A 13,647-nucleotide genomic window follows, 5' to 3' on the forward strand; every position below is an offset into this window, starting at 1 on the left:
AATGGTTGTATGAGAAGTGGTGCGCTGCGTACCCGCTTGTGATCTGATGCGAATGCTAAACCCAACGCCTTCAGCCAGGTGAATTAATTAAAACAAATTAAGTCAGCAGCAAATCGCGAAGACCTACAGAGCTATTTCTTTAATGCTACAGATCACTCCATCAGCTAGTGGGGTAGTGATGATCCTAAAACTTGGTCAGTCAGAAGATTAAACTCAATGAGTTTGTCGTTGGTAAATACTCTTCCGATAGCTTGTTATGTTTAACAGATTCTGGTCGTTTTTCTTACCGTAAGGGGCCGTGTGGTACAAGATAGTAATGAAAAACAGGCACGATGAAAATTTTGGTTCATCGTTAACCCTGCGGTTTTTTCATCTTTTTCAGCCGTCCTGGAAATCGAAAGAAGGATATGCAATTGCGTGCCTAACTACACTCGTACCTGTGTACTGGAAAAAAGAAAAATGAACACATATACATGCGTTTCGTAAAAATGAGTTAGAGTAGAAACGACTTTAGCAGAATGACTGTTTTGGGTTTTTCACAAATATAGTAGCAGATATATATAAGTAAGCATATTAGCAACGAAACGTTCCGTCTTTTTTGAATAAAGATATGTATATGAGGATATTGTAATTAGTTTGTTTATTGACACAACGAAATCGAGACGAAACGAAGTGTTGTGTTGCGTCTTACATGCAGTAATCGTTTAGGTGTTCTGGTAACCTCAGTTATCTTCCAGAAGGCATTATTTTAGGTTGATTGTCAGATACCACTTGTCTGGTTTTCAAAGCATAACGAGTTATCCACTACCACTGATAGCTTATTTTGTTTAAATGATCTTGTTGTTATTCGTCCTTTGTTACGTAAATCTGTCCTTAAAGATTTCCATAGTGTACTTTTATGTGTTGGAAATAAAATCCTTGTCGAGGCTCATATGCTGATGTTTGGAAATAAATGGAAATTATGTCACACAGCAAATAATCTTGAAAAATATTGTAAATCGACAAATGATTTTTCGAAGTGGACTCCATGTCCAGTATCATCTGAGTTCAGGTACAGAATGCATGAAGAATATTGTGGCGCGATTCCCGGCAGGTACCATGCCATCTTCCTAACTGTTTCCTTTTATCAATGGCTTGAAGAATTCTTCGCATCTTCACCGAGTTTCAACCCCACAATCCAAGCATTAGCAATAGTTCTCAGTCAAGAAGGGGTTCCTGTGGTATCAGTGAGTAAAAATGGCTTCCATTTTGCTGCAGACACATTTATTCTATCCTCTGGGCGGGAAATGTAGCCAGTACGTTAATTGCTGCCATTAGCTCCATTTATGCTTCAGCATATGGCCGACTTCAGAGAGCAATGGATACGAACAGTGTAACAGTAGGCATAAGTGTAGTAGACGTTGAAACCAAATTAAATGTCTCACTTATGCGTTCTGGAAAACACAACCTACAGAACGTTTTATGGCTTTGAATTCCGGTGGCTACCATATCAGGCGTACGTCTTTCTAAATAGACCAACCGGTCTATCTGCTTGGGGCCAAATGTTCCAGTTCATAACTGTTGGAAAAGTTCATTGTGCTAAACAGTTAATGGTTCAACCAAATCTACATAACTAATAGCACTTTTGTATTATTTGGGCAACAACACTATTCCTGGATTGACAGGAACGCCTTTACTTTGTGTGCAGTACATATTGGATATTCCTAATATCTACTAACTTACTGTTCCTAATCTATCTTATAAGTTTATCGTTGTAAGAGTGACTGTACCTTCTGGGGAAAGGATTGCTCAAGTACAATTATTTTCATGTAGAATTACGCTTGTACACTCATTCTCACTAGCCTGCATCACCCTGTGAAGTTTGGCCTATTAGAACACAGCAATTACCATTTAATATCAAGATTTATTATATACTTGACCGACGAATGTTATTGAAAGTTCTTAAGTTCGAAACTTTTACTTCCCCCTTTGTTCGAAGCAAACACACTGCGCATGAATTCGTTGTAATTCCTTGAGAGATTCATATGACCATGAAATACGTTTGGCTGGAGAAGCTATTTTAGAAAATGATTTTTCAGTTCGAAAACTACTTACATAGTTATTTATTTTGGGGATTTATATACTGTTACAGATCAGTAAGACGAGTGGAAGAGCGTCACTCCACTATGAAACGTTTGCAGCTGATACTGAAACCTTAAGTTGTCTATGAAAGCGTTCTACCAACTCGTCTGCTTGTGGGTGGTAGGCGGTCGTCCGAAAGTGAGTGATTCCTAATAGTGTGGTCAGACAACGGAAAATTTCAAGTTCGAACTCGCATCCACGGTCAATTGTGATAGTTTAAGGGCAGCCGAAGTTTGCTACCCATCGTTCGACGAAGGCGCCGGCCACTGTTTAAACAGCAATGTCTTTGATAGGTACTGCTTCTGGCCATCCAGTGAAGCGTTCTACGTAAGTTAGTACATAATATTGTCCATTTGAATCTGGTAAAGGTCCTACTAAATCCAGATGAACATGGTCGAAACGAGCATCGGGAGTCTTGATCGAGCCTACGGGACATTTATTGTGTCTAATAACCTTAGATTTTCGGCAGCTTGCACAGAAGCGTGCCCACTCCCTCACGTCTTTATTTTGTTATGAGCTTGATGGTTGCACGAACACCTGGATGAGAAAGTTTGTGGAGCGTATTGAAGACGTTGCATTGATAACGTTTCTATACGGTTGGGCGATCCCTACCAGTAAATGTGTCGCATAGTATGTTTTCCTTACCTGTTCCCATCAGTTTAATGCGCAGTTTAAGGGTTGTCGAGGATAACTCGTGCTGAAGATCAGCGTCTTGTTTTTGAAGCTAGGCGAGTTTAAGAAGGTCGATTCTGTGGAAACTGTTCAAGGACATGATCCAAGAAAAGGCGTCTGCGACCACATTGATTGCGCCAGAAATGTGTTGTATATCTGAAGTAAGCTGGGAAATGTAGTCCAGTTGTCGAGACTCACGAGGTGACTGCATTTCTGAAGAAGAGCTTCAAGAGAAGGTAAGCGGTTTATGGTCAATAAAAAGGGTAAATTCAAGACCTTCGATAGAGTGTTGAAAATGCCGTTCAGCCAAATACATAGCTAGGAGTTCCCTACCGAATGTGCTGTACCTCGATTCAGTGTCTGGCAACCGTCTCGAGAAAAATGCCAAAGGTTGCCAGGAGTGGTTAACCCATTGTCGTAAGACTCCTCCGATTGCTGAGTCGGATGCGTCTACTGGGTGTTTGCGTGTCCTGATGTGCGAGCATGGTTGCCTTTGTGATATGTTCCTTAACTGTGGAGAATGCTTTTCGCGCAGTATCGTCTAAATTGATGGATTTCGCATTTCTACGAAGTTGGTCCGTTAGCAGTTTCATAAGAGACGCGCATTTCGGTATCAACCGCCTGTAGAAACTTACAAGGCCGTTAAACGTGCGTAATTGCTTAACGGTGGTCGGTTCTGGGTAGTCTCGGATGGCCACCACTTTTCTTCTTAGAGGTCGGATGCGTTGCGCATCGATGGTGTGTCCCAGGAAGTCTAAGGAGTCAGTTCCGATTTGACATTTCTGAATGTTTACAGTAGTGCCATGTTTTTGTAGTCGATCGAAAACAAGATCCAGATGCTTGAGATGCGATTCTCTTTCCAGACTTGCTGTCAAGCAGTCATCAACATACGCATGTACGAAGTTGAGACCTCGAAAACGTCATCTATGAACTTTTGGAAAGTTTGAGCAGCGTTTCATAGACCGAAAAGGATCCGCAAAAATTCATAGTCTGAAAGGAGTTATGATAGCGGTTTTAGAATGTCGTCGGTAACCATAGGGATTTGGTTATATGCTTTAACCAAGTCGATTTTCGAAAAGACAGTTGTACCTTTCAAGGTAGCTGTCAAGTCATGAATGTGAGGCAACGGGTAACGATCGGGAATGATTTTCGCATTCAACCGCCGATAGTCACCAGTTGGACGCCAATCGTTGCTGCCCGTTTTAGCGATCAAGTGCGAGAAAGATGCCCATGGGCTGTTTGACGGCCGAATGATTACTCACTCTAACATGTAGACGGATTGGCTTTTGGCCAACCTTAGCTTTACGGGAGCCAGTCGACGCGCTTTCGAGAATACAGGTGGTCCTGTAGTCGTGATGCCATATATAACATTGCTGGTTACACACGTCAGTTTTGATTGCGGTTGGTATATCTCAGGGTGCTTATCGAATATTCATTGATAGAATGGGTCTATCGTGTGCTTAACGGTGACTGGAGATAATCTACAAACGGAAAAAGAAGTTGCGCAAACAGATAAATTAGTGTTTCTGTCTACTAGCCTCCGTTTGCACGTATCGATGAGTAGATTGTGGTGTTGTAGCAGGTATATACCAATGATTGGTTTAGAAACATCTGCAACAACAAAAATCCCGTGAATGGTTTTGCGTAAACCCATGTTAAGATAAACGTACCTTTTACTATATGTGGCGATCGGCTTTCAGTTTGCTGCCTGTAAGTTTAAAACCGACTCGTGGAGTCGGTCGTTAGAATTTGCTGGAAGGACGATAACGTCTGCGTCAGTATCGACGAGGTAGCGAACTTTCGTTATCACACCTGTGACGTATAACAGACAGCTGTGTTTGCCGGCGACGGTTGCCGTTAATGCGTGCCAGCTGGGAAGTTTCCCGAATTGTTTTTCGTGTCGGTGGATTTTGAGTTCGGAAAATTTTAGGATTTTCTGCAATTTCTGGAAGACTTTCCATACTGGTCATGATACCAGCACCAGTAGGAGTTATTCGTCTCTCGTGGTCTAGAGACATATCGCTTACATGAAGTGCTCCTGCGCGGGATTTGTGACCGTTTACTGACATTACTTGATCTAAGATAGCGTGTGTGTGTGACATAATTCTGTAATGTCATTCTTAGTCGTTCGAGGCTTTCCGTTGACTGAAAAATCTCGACGAGATTTGGTGATTTCTAAGATGCGGTCGGCAGATGCAGCCAGCTCGTCTACGGCGTTTTTGAAACGAGACAAGCACAGCTTGCATCAGGTGAGGAAGTTTTGATAGGAAAATTTGTCTGAATAGGCCATCATCGAAGGTTCTCTTGGCCAATCACCTCTCTCAATCCTAGCAACATATCTGTTGCAGAACCGTGTCGCAGGTCGATATTATCAAGGAGTTGATCTAACCATTGTCGATCGGTTAGGTCTCCGCGTTTAAGGATATAACGTTCCAGTGTTTCGTAAGGTTCAGAAACATCACGAGTAAACATGCTAGGTGTTACGTACCTGTTGAATTCTCACGGTAATGCCTTGACTACTGAGGGGAATCGTGCACGTGTGTCGTTCACATCGTGCTCGTAAACGTCGGCTTGTGCGTAGCAGAACCAGGTTTCCATGTTGTCTGGCCAGAATAGCATTAGTTGAAAGGAAGGTGGGGACACAGTCTTTAACTTGTGTACCTGGGTGTGTGGTCCGTCTTGGCGAAATATCAAGTACGAGAATGAACGAGAAATATATATATATATATCCAAAACTCGAAAAATATTGCAATATATAAAAATTAAAATAAAGCAATGGGTTATGAAATTCCGAAAGGGAGTAGACACACAGTTTGCAACTTGGTGTATTAGATCACGTCGGGCTCACCAATGAAGATGCCACAGCTATTCGGAGTTTGACAACGCTTTAACCAGTAACACCTTCTATATGAAGCCTACCCACCAAGTGAAATCAAAAGACAGAAGCGAGGAGGTTCGAAGAGACATTTGATAAGCTATCAGTATATCGACGATGGACTGATCTAATCTGGCTAGCGATTTCAGGGGTTGTTGAGCACGGCATTCCCACTCCTGATCTGGTGCGAATGCATGACCGAGCGCCTTTAGCTAGGTGAGTCCACTAAAGCATATGGTCACCATCCAATGTCGAAAACGTACAGAGCTATTTATTTTGGGGATTTATTTACCGCCACAACACTAATGAAGTCAGCATTGATGTTGAAGACTGTCAGAACTACTTATTTTGGAGACTTATTTACCACTGCATACTAGTCATTCTTGAGGATATTCAAAAGATGCTTGGATTCAGCGATTGAACAAAGTGGGAACGGGACTGTGTTTTTCTCATCTAGTGCTCAGTTATTGTAACTCATTATCCAAATAAACGATATCAGCATATTGACGGACGATTTTTAAGAGAAACTGGATCTTCACCGCAACGAATATGAAGAATCTAAAGCGGTCGATCGCCGTTCTATGCCCTCAACTAAGACTGGGTGGAAATCCTGAGACCTCTCAAGGCGCTGGTTTCAAGTTTAAGGTCACAGGCATGTCATCGCTTTGGCCTTGGTCTTCCTGTTATTTCCCTCCCTTAGGGGTTACGATGTTAGCTAGTTCCGACGGAACAGTGCGAGTTTATAATGGTCAGACTGGTTTTCTTGATAAAGAGACAAATTTAGTCACTAGCTCGGTTGATAATTGTATGTGTGGATATGAATTATGTTTATTTTTAGGTTCACGTATATCCCTTGGTTATTTTCCTTCAAATGAACGTTTAGTGATTACGAGAGAAACCGAAATTAACGCGAGAACCCACTCAAATGGATCTGTCCTGCTTCATGGCTTTCTTGATAAACGCATTCAAAATAAAACTGATAAGATCAGTCTTGAATTTTACTCAAATCAGGGCTCTGTTATAGAACTATTTCTTTCCACTGTTGAAAGTTTGTACACTGATTATGGAAGTTTGGTTATAAACACTCATAACTGTCCTAATCCTAAGGTACTTCAGTTTAATGACTTTATGTTTTAGTGGAAAACGTTTACCATTTATGGTAGTTATGAAATGTTGTATAGTTTATTCGACAAGCTACAGCACAGTAGTGCGAACAAAGGCGTGCTTCTGACTACCCCACTGTTGAAGTCAATTCTGCATCGATTAACACGAGCTGTAACGGATAGTGACAGTATTTTGATTTTTACGGCTATGCGAGAACCGTTCACTATGCAAAGTGAAGCCCATAGACGCCTTACATTTACTCACTGGCCTCATATGGATTATCAGTAAGTTGGGTCTTTTTTTAAAAGGCGTCCTTTCGTTTAATAATACAGTCAATTCACACTGAAGTGATGTTATATCTAAGAATCTCGATCTTGGTATTATAGTTGTGAATGCAGTAATCAAACCATATCAACACCTGCATTCTCTTGTTTTAGTCCGTCTTAACTTGCTATGTATTGTGTCTTGACCATTCTAAAAATGCGTAAATGCAACCTGAACTGAAATTTGAGTACAAAGAAAGCTTTGTTGAGTATGATGTATATATCGTAAAACAGTGTAACTGACTTACCAAGTACCATTTCGTGTAGTCGGTCCTAATGTTAAGAGCTAGTAACGCTACGTTAATGCATAAACGAAAGTATACAGGCCATTCAACCCTGCCTCCTGTTGTTGAATAGCTGATTTCCTTAATCACTGGGCTTCTACAATGTATTGTCAGAAGTCGAATACTAGAGTTATGATTCCGATTTTCTGTCATCCTGAAGTCTGTAGAAAACCGCTTCTTAAACTTGACGTTAAGCCTGCCATGGTGGTTCAGAATAACTCCCTGTGGGTATTTTCTTATCAGCTCATGTAGAATAAGAAGTTTACTAGTTGTATTTGTTTCAAAGGGTTTAAGATGATTCTGCTCAAGTGACTGTACATTAACTTAAGAGGACTTCACTTCGTTTTGTATAATGTCAGTAGGAGAATAGTTTTTGTAACTAAAGATCCATTTATTAATAGTGCATTAAAGGTACAATAGTAATTCCAATTGTGTTGGACTTTATTTTCAGATGGGCAACGCCTTCCACTTTGTCTGAAGCTGGATTTTACTTCCCATTTAAGTTCCCACTTGACATTGTATTTTGTCTTGAATGTTTAGTTAGATTGTCATCTTGGGAACCAACTGATGAGCCATGGAGCGAACATATCAGACATTCACCTCAATGCAGCTTTGTGTCATCTCCAAATTCGAAAAGCATACCTAGTACATGTAAGTATTTAATTTTGAATAGCGGGGCTTAGTCAATAGTCGATTTTTTTCACCGTTATATAAATATACTATTGCATACAGTCTGAACATAAACGTTGGAATCCTTAGGGAATTAGTTTATTGAATTGATGAAGGCAGTTCAGTAACCAAGTGCAGGTTAGTGTCACTCTTTACATAAGTGTCTGTAATACTATCTGGTTGAACAAATTGTAGTGTCGCCCCAAGTGCAAACCGATGAAACAGTCTATTAGACTTCCACATGTATTATCCACTCTTCATTTATATCTTCAAGTATTGTTTTTATTTTCTCAATCCACTTTCTTGTTCGTTTTAATATCGTCGTTTTCTCTGGTTCTCTTTCTATGGTATTTTAATGTGTGAAAAACCAAACCAATACTTATTGTGACGTTCTAGAACCTACTATTTGCGAGATGAGGAGTTAGCCCCCATAGGTGTTTTAAACCTAGTAGTTCGAATCTTATACTCAGAAACAGGCTTCAATGTCCTTTAATTGTCTGAGGGCAGGGAATAGCTACTCTCGTTGAGAAATTATCATACTCCTGTGCTTTCACAGCTTTCAATGATATCCTATTCTCCTATCGCGAAAATCAGAGGATGAACCAAAAGTTCTGGTGTTTAAACAGTGTCTTTGTTTGCGAAAGACTCATGAAAAGCCAAAATAATAGTAAACATGAGTCCTACTATCTTGAGGGAAATAGTAGAATATAAACTTAATTTGTTCTCCCACTATCATTAAAAAGCAAGTTCGGTAATTTTTTCCTAATTTTGTTGACTGCATGTAGACTGATAAATAGCTGCATGTATGCACTCCACCTGGCGGTTACTTGTACATCTCGTATGACACGGGAATTCAGTTGAGTCATTGTTCATGTTTGCTCTCTCTAACGTGAGGATATTTGACAATTTTCTGTTAAATCATCACTTTTCAGAAGATTAACTTTTTCAGCAGCAACATAGTATACGGTCTGGCACCATATGTACATGTAATAGAACGTTACTGATTACATGGTACTGTTATGTGAACCATAACAATTTTTCGCATGTTCTAGACAAAATGTACAGACTATCATCAGTTCGAATAATTGTTTTATCACGTATATTCTATTGTTACCGTTGTTTATTCCTGCAAATGGTATTGCATATGTTACCTAAGTAAGTTGGGTTTGTTTTTCAGTTTCATGGTCAACAGAAACAGCACAAACTCATTCAATATCCGATGATCCTGTAAGTTTAAATTTTCAATGAATTTCATTAGTCCTTACCTGTTTTTTAACCATCATCATCTTGAAACTTTTGTGGAGATTCCCTTACTATTTCAAGACGAATATTACGGAGCTTTTAATAGTATTTCACATGCGGATATTAGAAAAGCTATGAAAGCATCGAAAATAACGTAAGCATAGGAGCTTTGAAACATTTCACCTATTGGCTAAAAGTAGTGGTATGGTGTACGCTACTTATATACACATAAGTAGTATATAACGATAGTCAGGAATAGAATGTATTTCAGCAAAAGATCCAGGAGGAAAGAACGGAAACGAAAAGCAGTTGGTATGAAAATGCAGGAACAATGAAATCTGAGACAATCGATTGATGTTTTGCAAATTAAGTATTTACTGTATTGTTCTCAGATTTTATTGAGATACTCTATAATTTCGTGTTCAAATACATTCGATTGTCCTCACTCGTGTTCTTGTTCACTACAGTATTTGTCAACCAGTTGACTAAATAATAATTTTATCTACATATTAGGCAGTTTTAGCTTTAATCTTTTTATTTATAGGATTGTTTACCTTTACTTTTAAATTAGTTAGTAAGTCAGTTGTAAGAAACTTTCAGGTGTTCCATTCATAGCATCGTATATTATTTTAAGATATAATTACTGTTTTCAAAAATAGTTATTCCATCGATGTTAACTGTAAATTGTGAATTATTTGTCGGTTTTACGACTGGAGATCACTTTGTATTTTACTTATTGTTTTAATGTACATAAATTCTAGTGCAGTCGTGCAAGGAAAATGCATATATCATAAATGAAACGATAAAATTGTGCAAAAATAAAGGATAGGAAAGTGACATAATCACTAAAATAATGAGTAGAAATAATATTTACTAAGAGATACAGTTTATTTAAAAACACTAAAATGATATTATTACTGTTTTGATGTATTATTGAAGACTCCAACAAGATCACCATTGGCTTCTATTTTGATTCGTATCTGATAACGTCTCAAGTCACTGAGTTCCATTATCTATGGAGCCTTATCCAACGAGTCCTGATGAACCAGTAGAAACCAGTCCTATGGAGCTTCGTTTTCCACTGCGATGCGATTTCGTAAACTAACTACCTTTGCATTTTTCACCCACTGTCAGCGTTGGGAATCGAATCGCAGTGCGAAAGTTTTGGGGATGATCTTTGTAAAATATCACTACACTACCGAAGTCAGCTTTTCAAAATGGTGACTGGTTGAATTATTGTCACTGCCTCTATATATACACATCACCAAACCTCAGTATTACTAGTGCAGGGTTTTCTTGGTTGAACACAAAGTCGCCACACATTGTTACCATGGATAGGCCAGGTTTCACAAACATATAGTGGAACTGTTTTCACGAATGTGTTGTGCAGCAGACCTTTTACAGCTAAACTAACATCAGAGCAACACCAAAGATGGTCCAAAATGACATATGCCGCTAATATAACTTTGAACGGTTTGTAATATGGTGATGATATAACAACATCGTAGTTATGACTATTTTATTTGAAGTAATTAAAGACAGTTTGAATCTGTTAACTGAGGCTTCGTGCTAGTTAGTACTCATCAGCAAGGTTACAGCTTGTAACTTTCATGTGCGATTCTTGTTTTGGTTTTGGTTCATTTTTGTAGGGATGAAGTTATTTTTAAGTTTAAATAAAGAGAATTTTTCGAATAAATTTTTATTTTTGTCAGTTGTATGTTTTCTTTATTACGTTCTAAATAATTCAGATCATGGTGCTTACAGCTTCTACATCAAAAGATTTTGTCGCAACTTCAACAGTCGATGGTGGGATTACTGTTTGGGATCTGTCGTACTTCAACAGAGTAAGCTATTTCATCTCCTAAACCATCAAGTGCGTTCGCGAAATGGGACAATAAAAAATCACCTCTTATTAAAGTTTGGTTGTGTCGAACTCATTAGTAAATTAAGTGAACATATAGAGGCTGAATTAATGTCACTGTCAATTTGGGGTGTTCTATAAGCGCTGGTTTGATGTTCTTTCGAACGCATGTATTGGATTCTATTATTTACAACGTAGCAGTAGTTTATTCGTCGAAACATTCAACTTTTAATTATGTTGCATAGATTCGAACTCTACTCCTCCTATTTCAGTTTTAGGAAGTCGTTTAGTATGACTGACTCTCATATGCGAAAGAAGCGACTTATAATGTTAAGTGGTTGAAGGTAGTCTTCAAGAAACCTATGTTTCTTGCTAGTCATGGCTCTTTAGCGAGGCGTATCTGGAGTCTCAATGAAAGTAATTCTCTCTGTGGGTTTCACACTCGTGCCACTAAACTTCACAATCTGAGACAACATAGTGCACTCTATGTCTAGCCGCTTAAGTGTCTATAGAACAACATCAGCACTAAAGGATTGGACAAATATCAGAAGGGGTTTTGTGGATATTATTGACTCATGATCTCAACTATTAAGATTGGACAAATATCACACTGGTCACTACTTAGTAGTAAATTCAATGTACGTGTAGCTTGAAAAACCCATTAAGTACACGAATTTGTTCAATCGGTTACTGAATTTCATCAAACTACTCAAATTAAACCATTGCCAATAATAATACTTAATGGTAAATCAAATGAAATGTTTCGTCAGTCATCTATATTTCTATGATAATTTATTATCATGTCTATATTCTTATTATCACTGTTATCTTATGTCATAAATTTTCAATGCCTTTGTTCTGAAAATCTCCCAGCGTTCATTGGAATTCAATCTTGTGGATGTATTGAATGCTTCGATAGTTACTACTACTACTACTACCAGTGAAAGTAAGTTAGGTGTATTGCGTTTTTTTCCACTAAAAATAATCATTCATATTTGCAAAATGTAAGAAAAACAAGTGTTCAATGCATTTATATTGTAACGTTTAGTCTAAGTTAGGTCTATGTCTAGTTTGATGGCATGTTAATTGTCGAGGGAGTGTGAAGAGTATTGTGTTCAGGATGGCTTGGAAGAGGTAAGAATAAAGAAAAGTAAACTGATGGCTCAGCACGTAAAATGTATTTATGTTGAATATTGAAAGCTAGCGATAATGTTTAGTTACAACACAAGTGTATGATAATTACAGTCAGATAATCGAAAGTAGGTGATGGTGTGAGATTTTAAATATGTTACAAAATATTAAGCAGAAATGGATGGTGGCTAGCAGTGAAATCCAGGACGCCCGTTTCGTTGGGACTTGTCAGCTGAATGTATCTGCATCCCAGAGTTGTGTTCACTCCGAGAGTCAAACCTAGTACCATACACTCCAGTCCCAAACATCAACGAGAATATCCAAACAAAATATATTTTAGGTCATACTAGTCCTGTTTATTATAACTTACCTTCTATATTAAACACACGTTAGTATCAGACTGTATTTGTCACATGCTATAAAGCGATAGATCGTAAACTTTTCATATACGCGCTTTCATAGGTTATGTGATTGATAGAAATCATAATGTGTTAAGACAAAATAAATAAAAAAAGATACCGTTAAGCTATTCGGGCTGCCATGCAGAAGGCTGTACATGCTTGTGGAGGTAACTTGCCATTGACAGAGCCATTTTAGTGCACCGCCCGTCTGCCAACCCTTGGAGAAACAGTTTTAGCACCAGGGTTGGATTTATGGACAGGAGCTGATCTGTTCAATGCAGGAGGAAGGCGGTACAACTCCAGGTAGACCTGAAAACTAATGGCTATTGATTAAGGGAGATGTTAAGGTACCTGTACCCCTTAATACAACATGCGAGAAAGAATGTCAACCTTATTTTTGGATACCAACTTAGCTTAATTTCTTCTCACCCAAATCAACACATTTTCGTGAACTCTATTCATTAACTTTCAGCGTATTTCAGTTGTATTTTGCTATTTAATTCTGGGTAAATTTTCTTCTTAGCGGTTATTTTACTATGGTTTTGTATTTTGTGGGTTCGTAAAACTGTAATTAGTAGTCACAACTAATATATAACTGAATTAACCTGGATGTAAATTCAGTCTTCTTTGGTCTTGTCCAATAATTGTTCCTAACAAGATTGGTTATTTGGAGTAACTGGGGTGTTAGGAGGGAATCGAACTGTCATATATAGTGTCACAGTTGTCGTTCGAGTTATTACTGCATATCTTCCATCTCTAACTAATTACTTAACCGTTGAGTAGTGACCAATCAATTGCAAATTTAAATCTGTTGTAAAGATTTCATTGATCAGTGGATGTTGTACATTGGTACGATATGTCCCATTGATAGATATTCACAATATCCACTTATTGACTAAAATCCTGAATGAACTAATGCCGAAAGACTGTACAACTAACATATAAAATAAGTTTTTTCTCCATG

General features: G+C 38.4%; 2 protein-coding genes across 2 annotated transcripts in view; both read left to right on the forward strand.

Annotated features, from left to right (window-relative positions):
• Positions 1–6,322: 6,322 nt before the first annotated feature.
• BIRC6_2 (Baculoviral IAP repeat-containing protein 6) lies at positions 6,323–6,837 on the forward strand (the record flags this gene model as incomplete). The annotated part of the gene is made up of 3 exons (XM_051218380.1): positions 6,323–6,473; positions 6,507–6,775; positions 6,832–6,837. The coding sequence occupies 3 exons, from the start codon at positions 6,323–6,325 to the stop codon at positions 6,835–6,837; spliced, it is 426 nt and encodes a 141-aa protein (XP_051073061.1).
• A 142-nt stretch (positions 6,838–6,979) lies between these two features.
• Positions 6,980–13,647, forward strand: part of BIRC6_1 (Baculoviral IAP repeat-containing protein 6) — a gene marked incomplete at both ends in the record, with an annotated part of 80,954 nt that continues 74,286 nt past the window's right edge. The window contains 5 exons of the mRNA XM_051218379.1: positions 6,980–7,056; positions 7,831–8,030; positions 9,226–9,275; positions 11,039–11,134; positions 12,025–12,097. Of these exons, the coding sequence (XP_051073062.1) occupies positions 6,980–7,056; positions 7,831–8,030; positions 9,226–9,275; positions 11,039–11,134; positions 12,025–12,097 (496 nt within the window). The remainder of the gene's footprint in view (positions 7,057–7,830; positions 8,031–9,225; positions 9,276–11,038; positions 11,135–12,024; positions 12,098–13,647) is intronic.

Source organism: Schistosoma haematobium, chromosome 1 (genome assembly GCF_000699445.3).
Source record: "Schistosoma haematobium chromosome 1, whole genome shotgun sequence".
Classification (NCBI taxonomy): domain Eukaryota; kingdom Metazoa; phylum Platyhelminthes; class Trematoda; order Strigeidida; family Schistosomatidae; genus Schistosoma; species Schistosoma haematobium.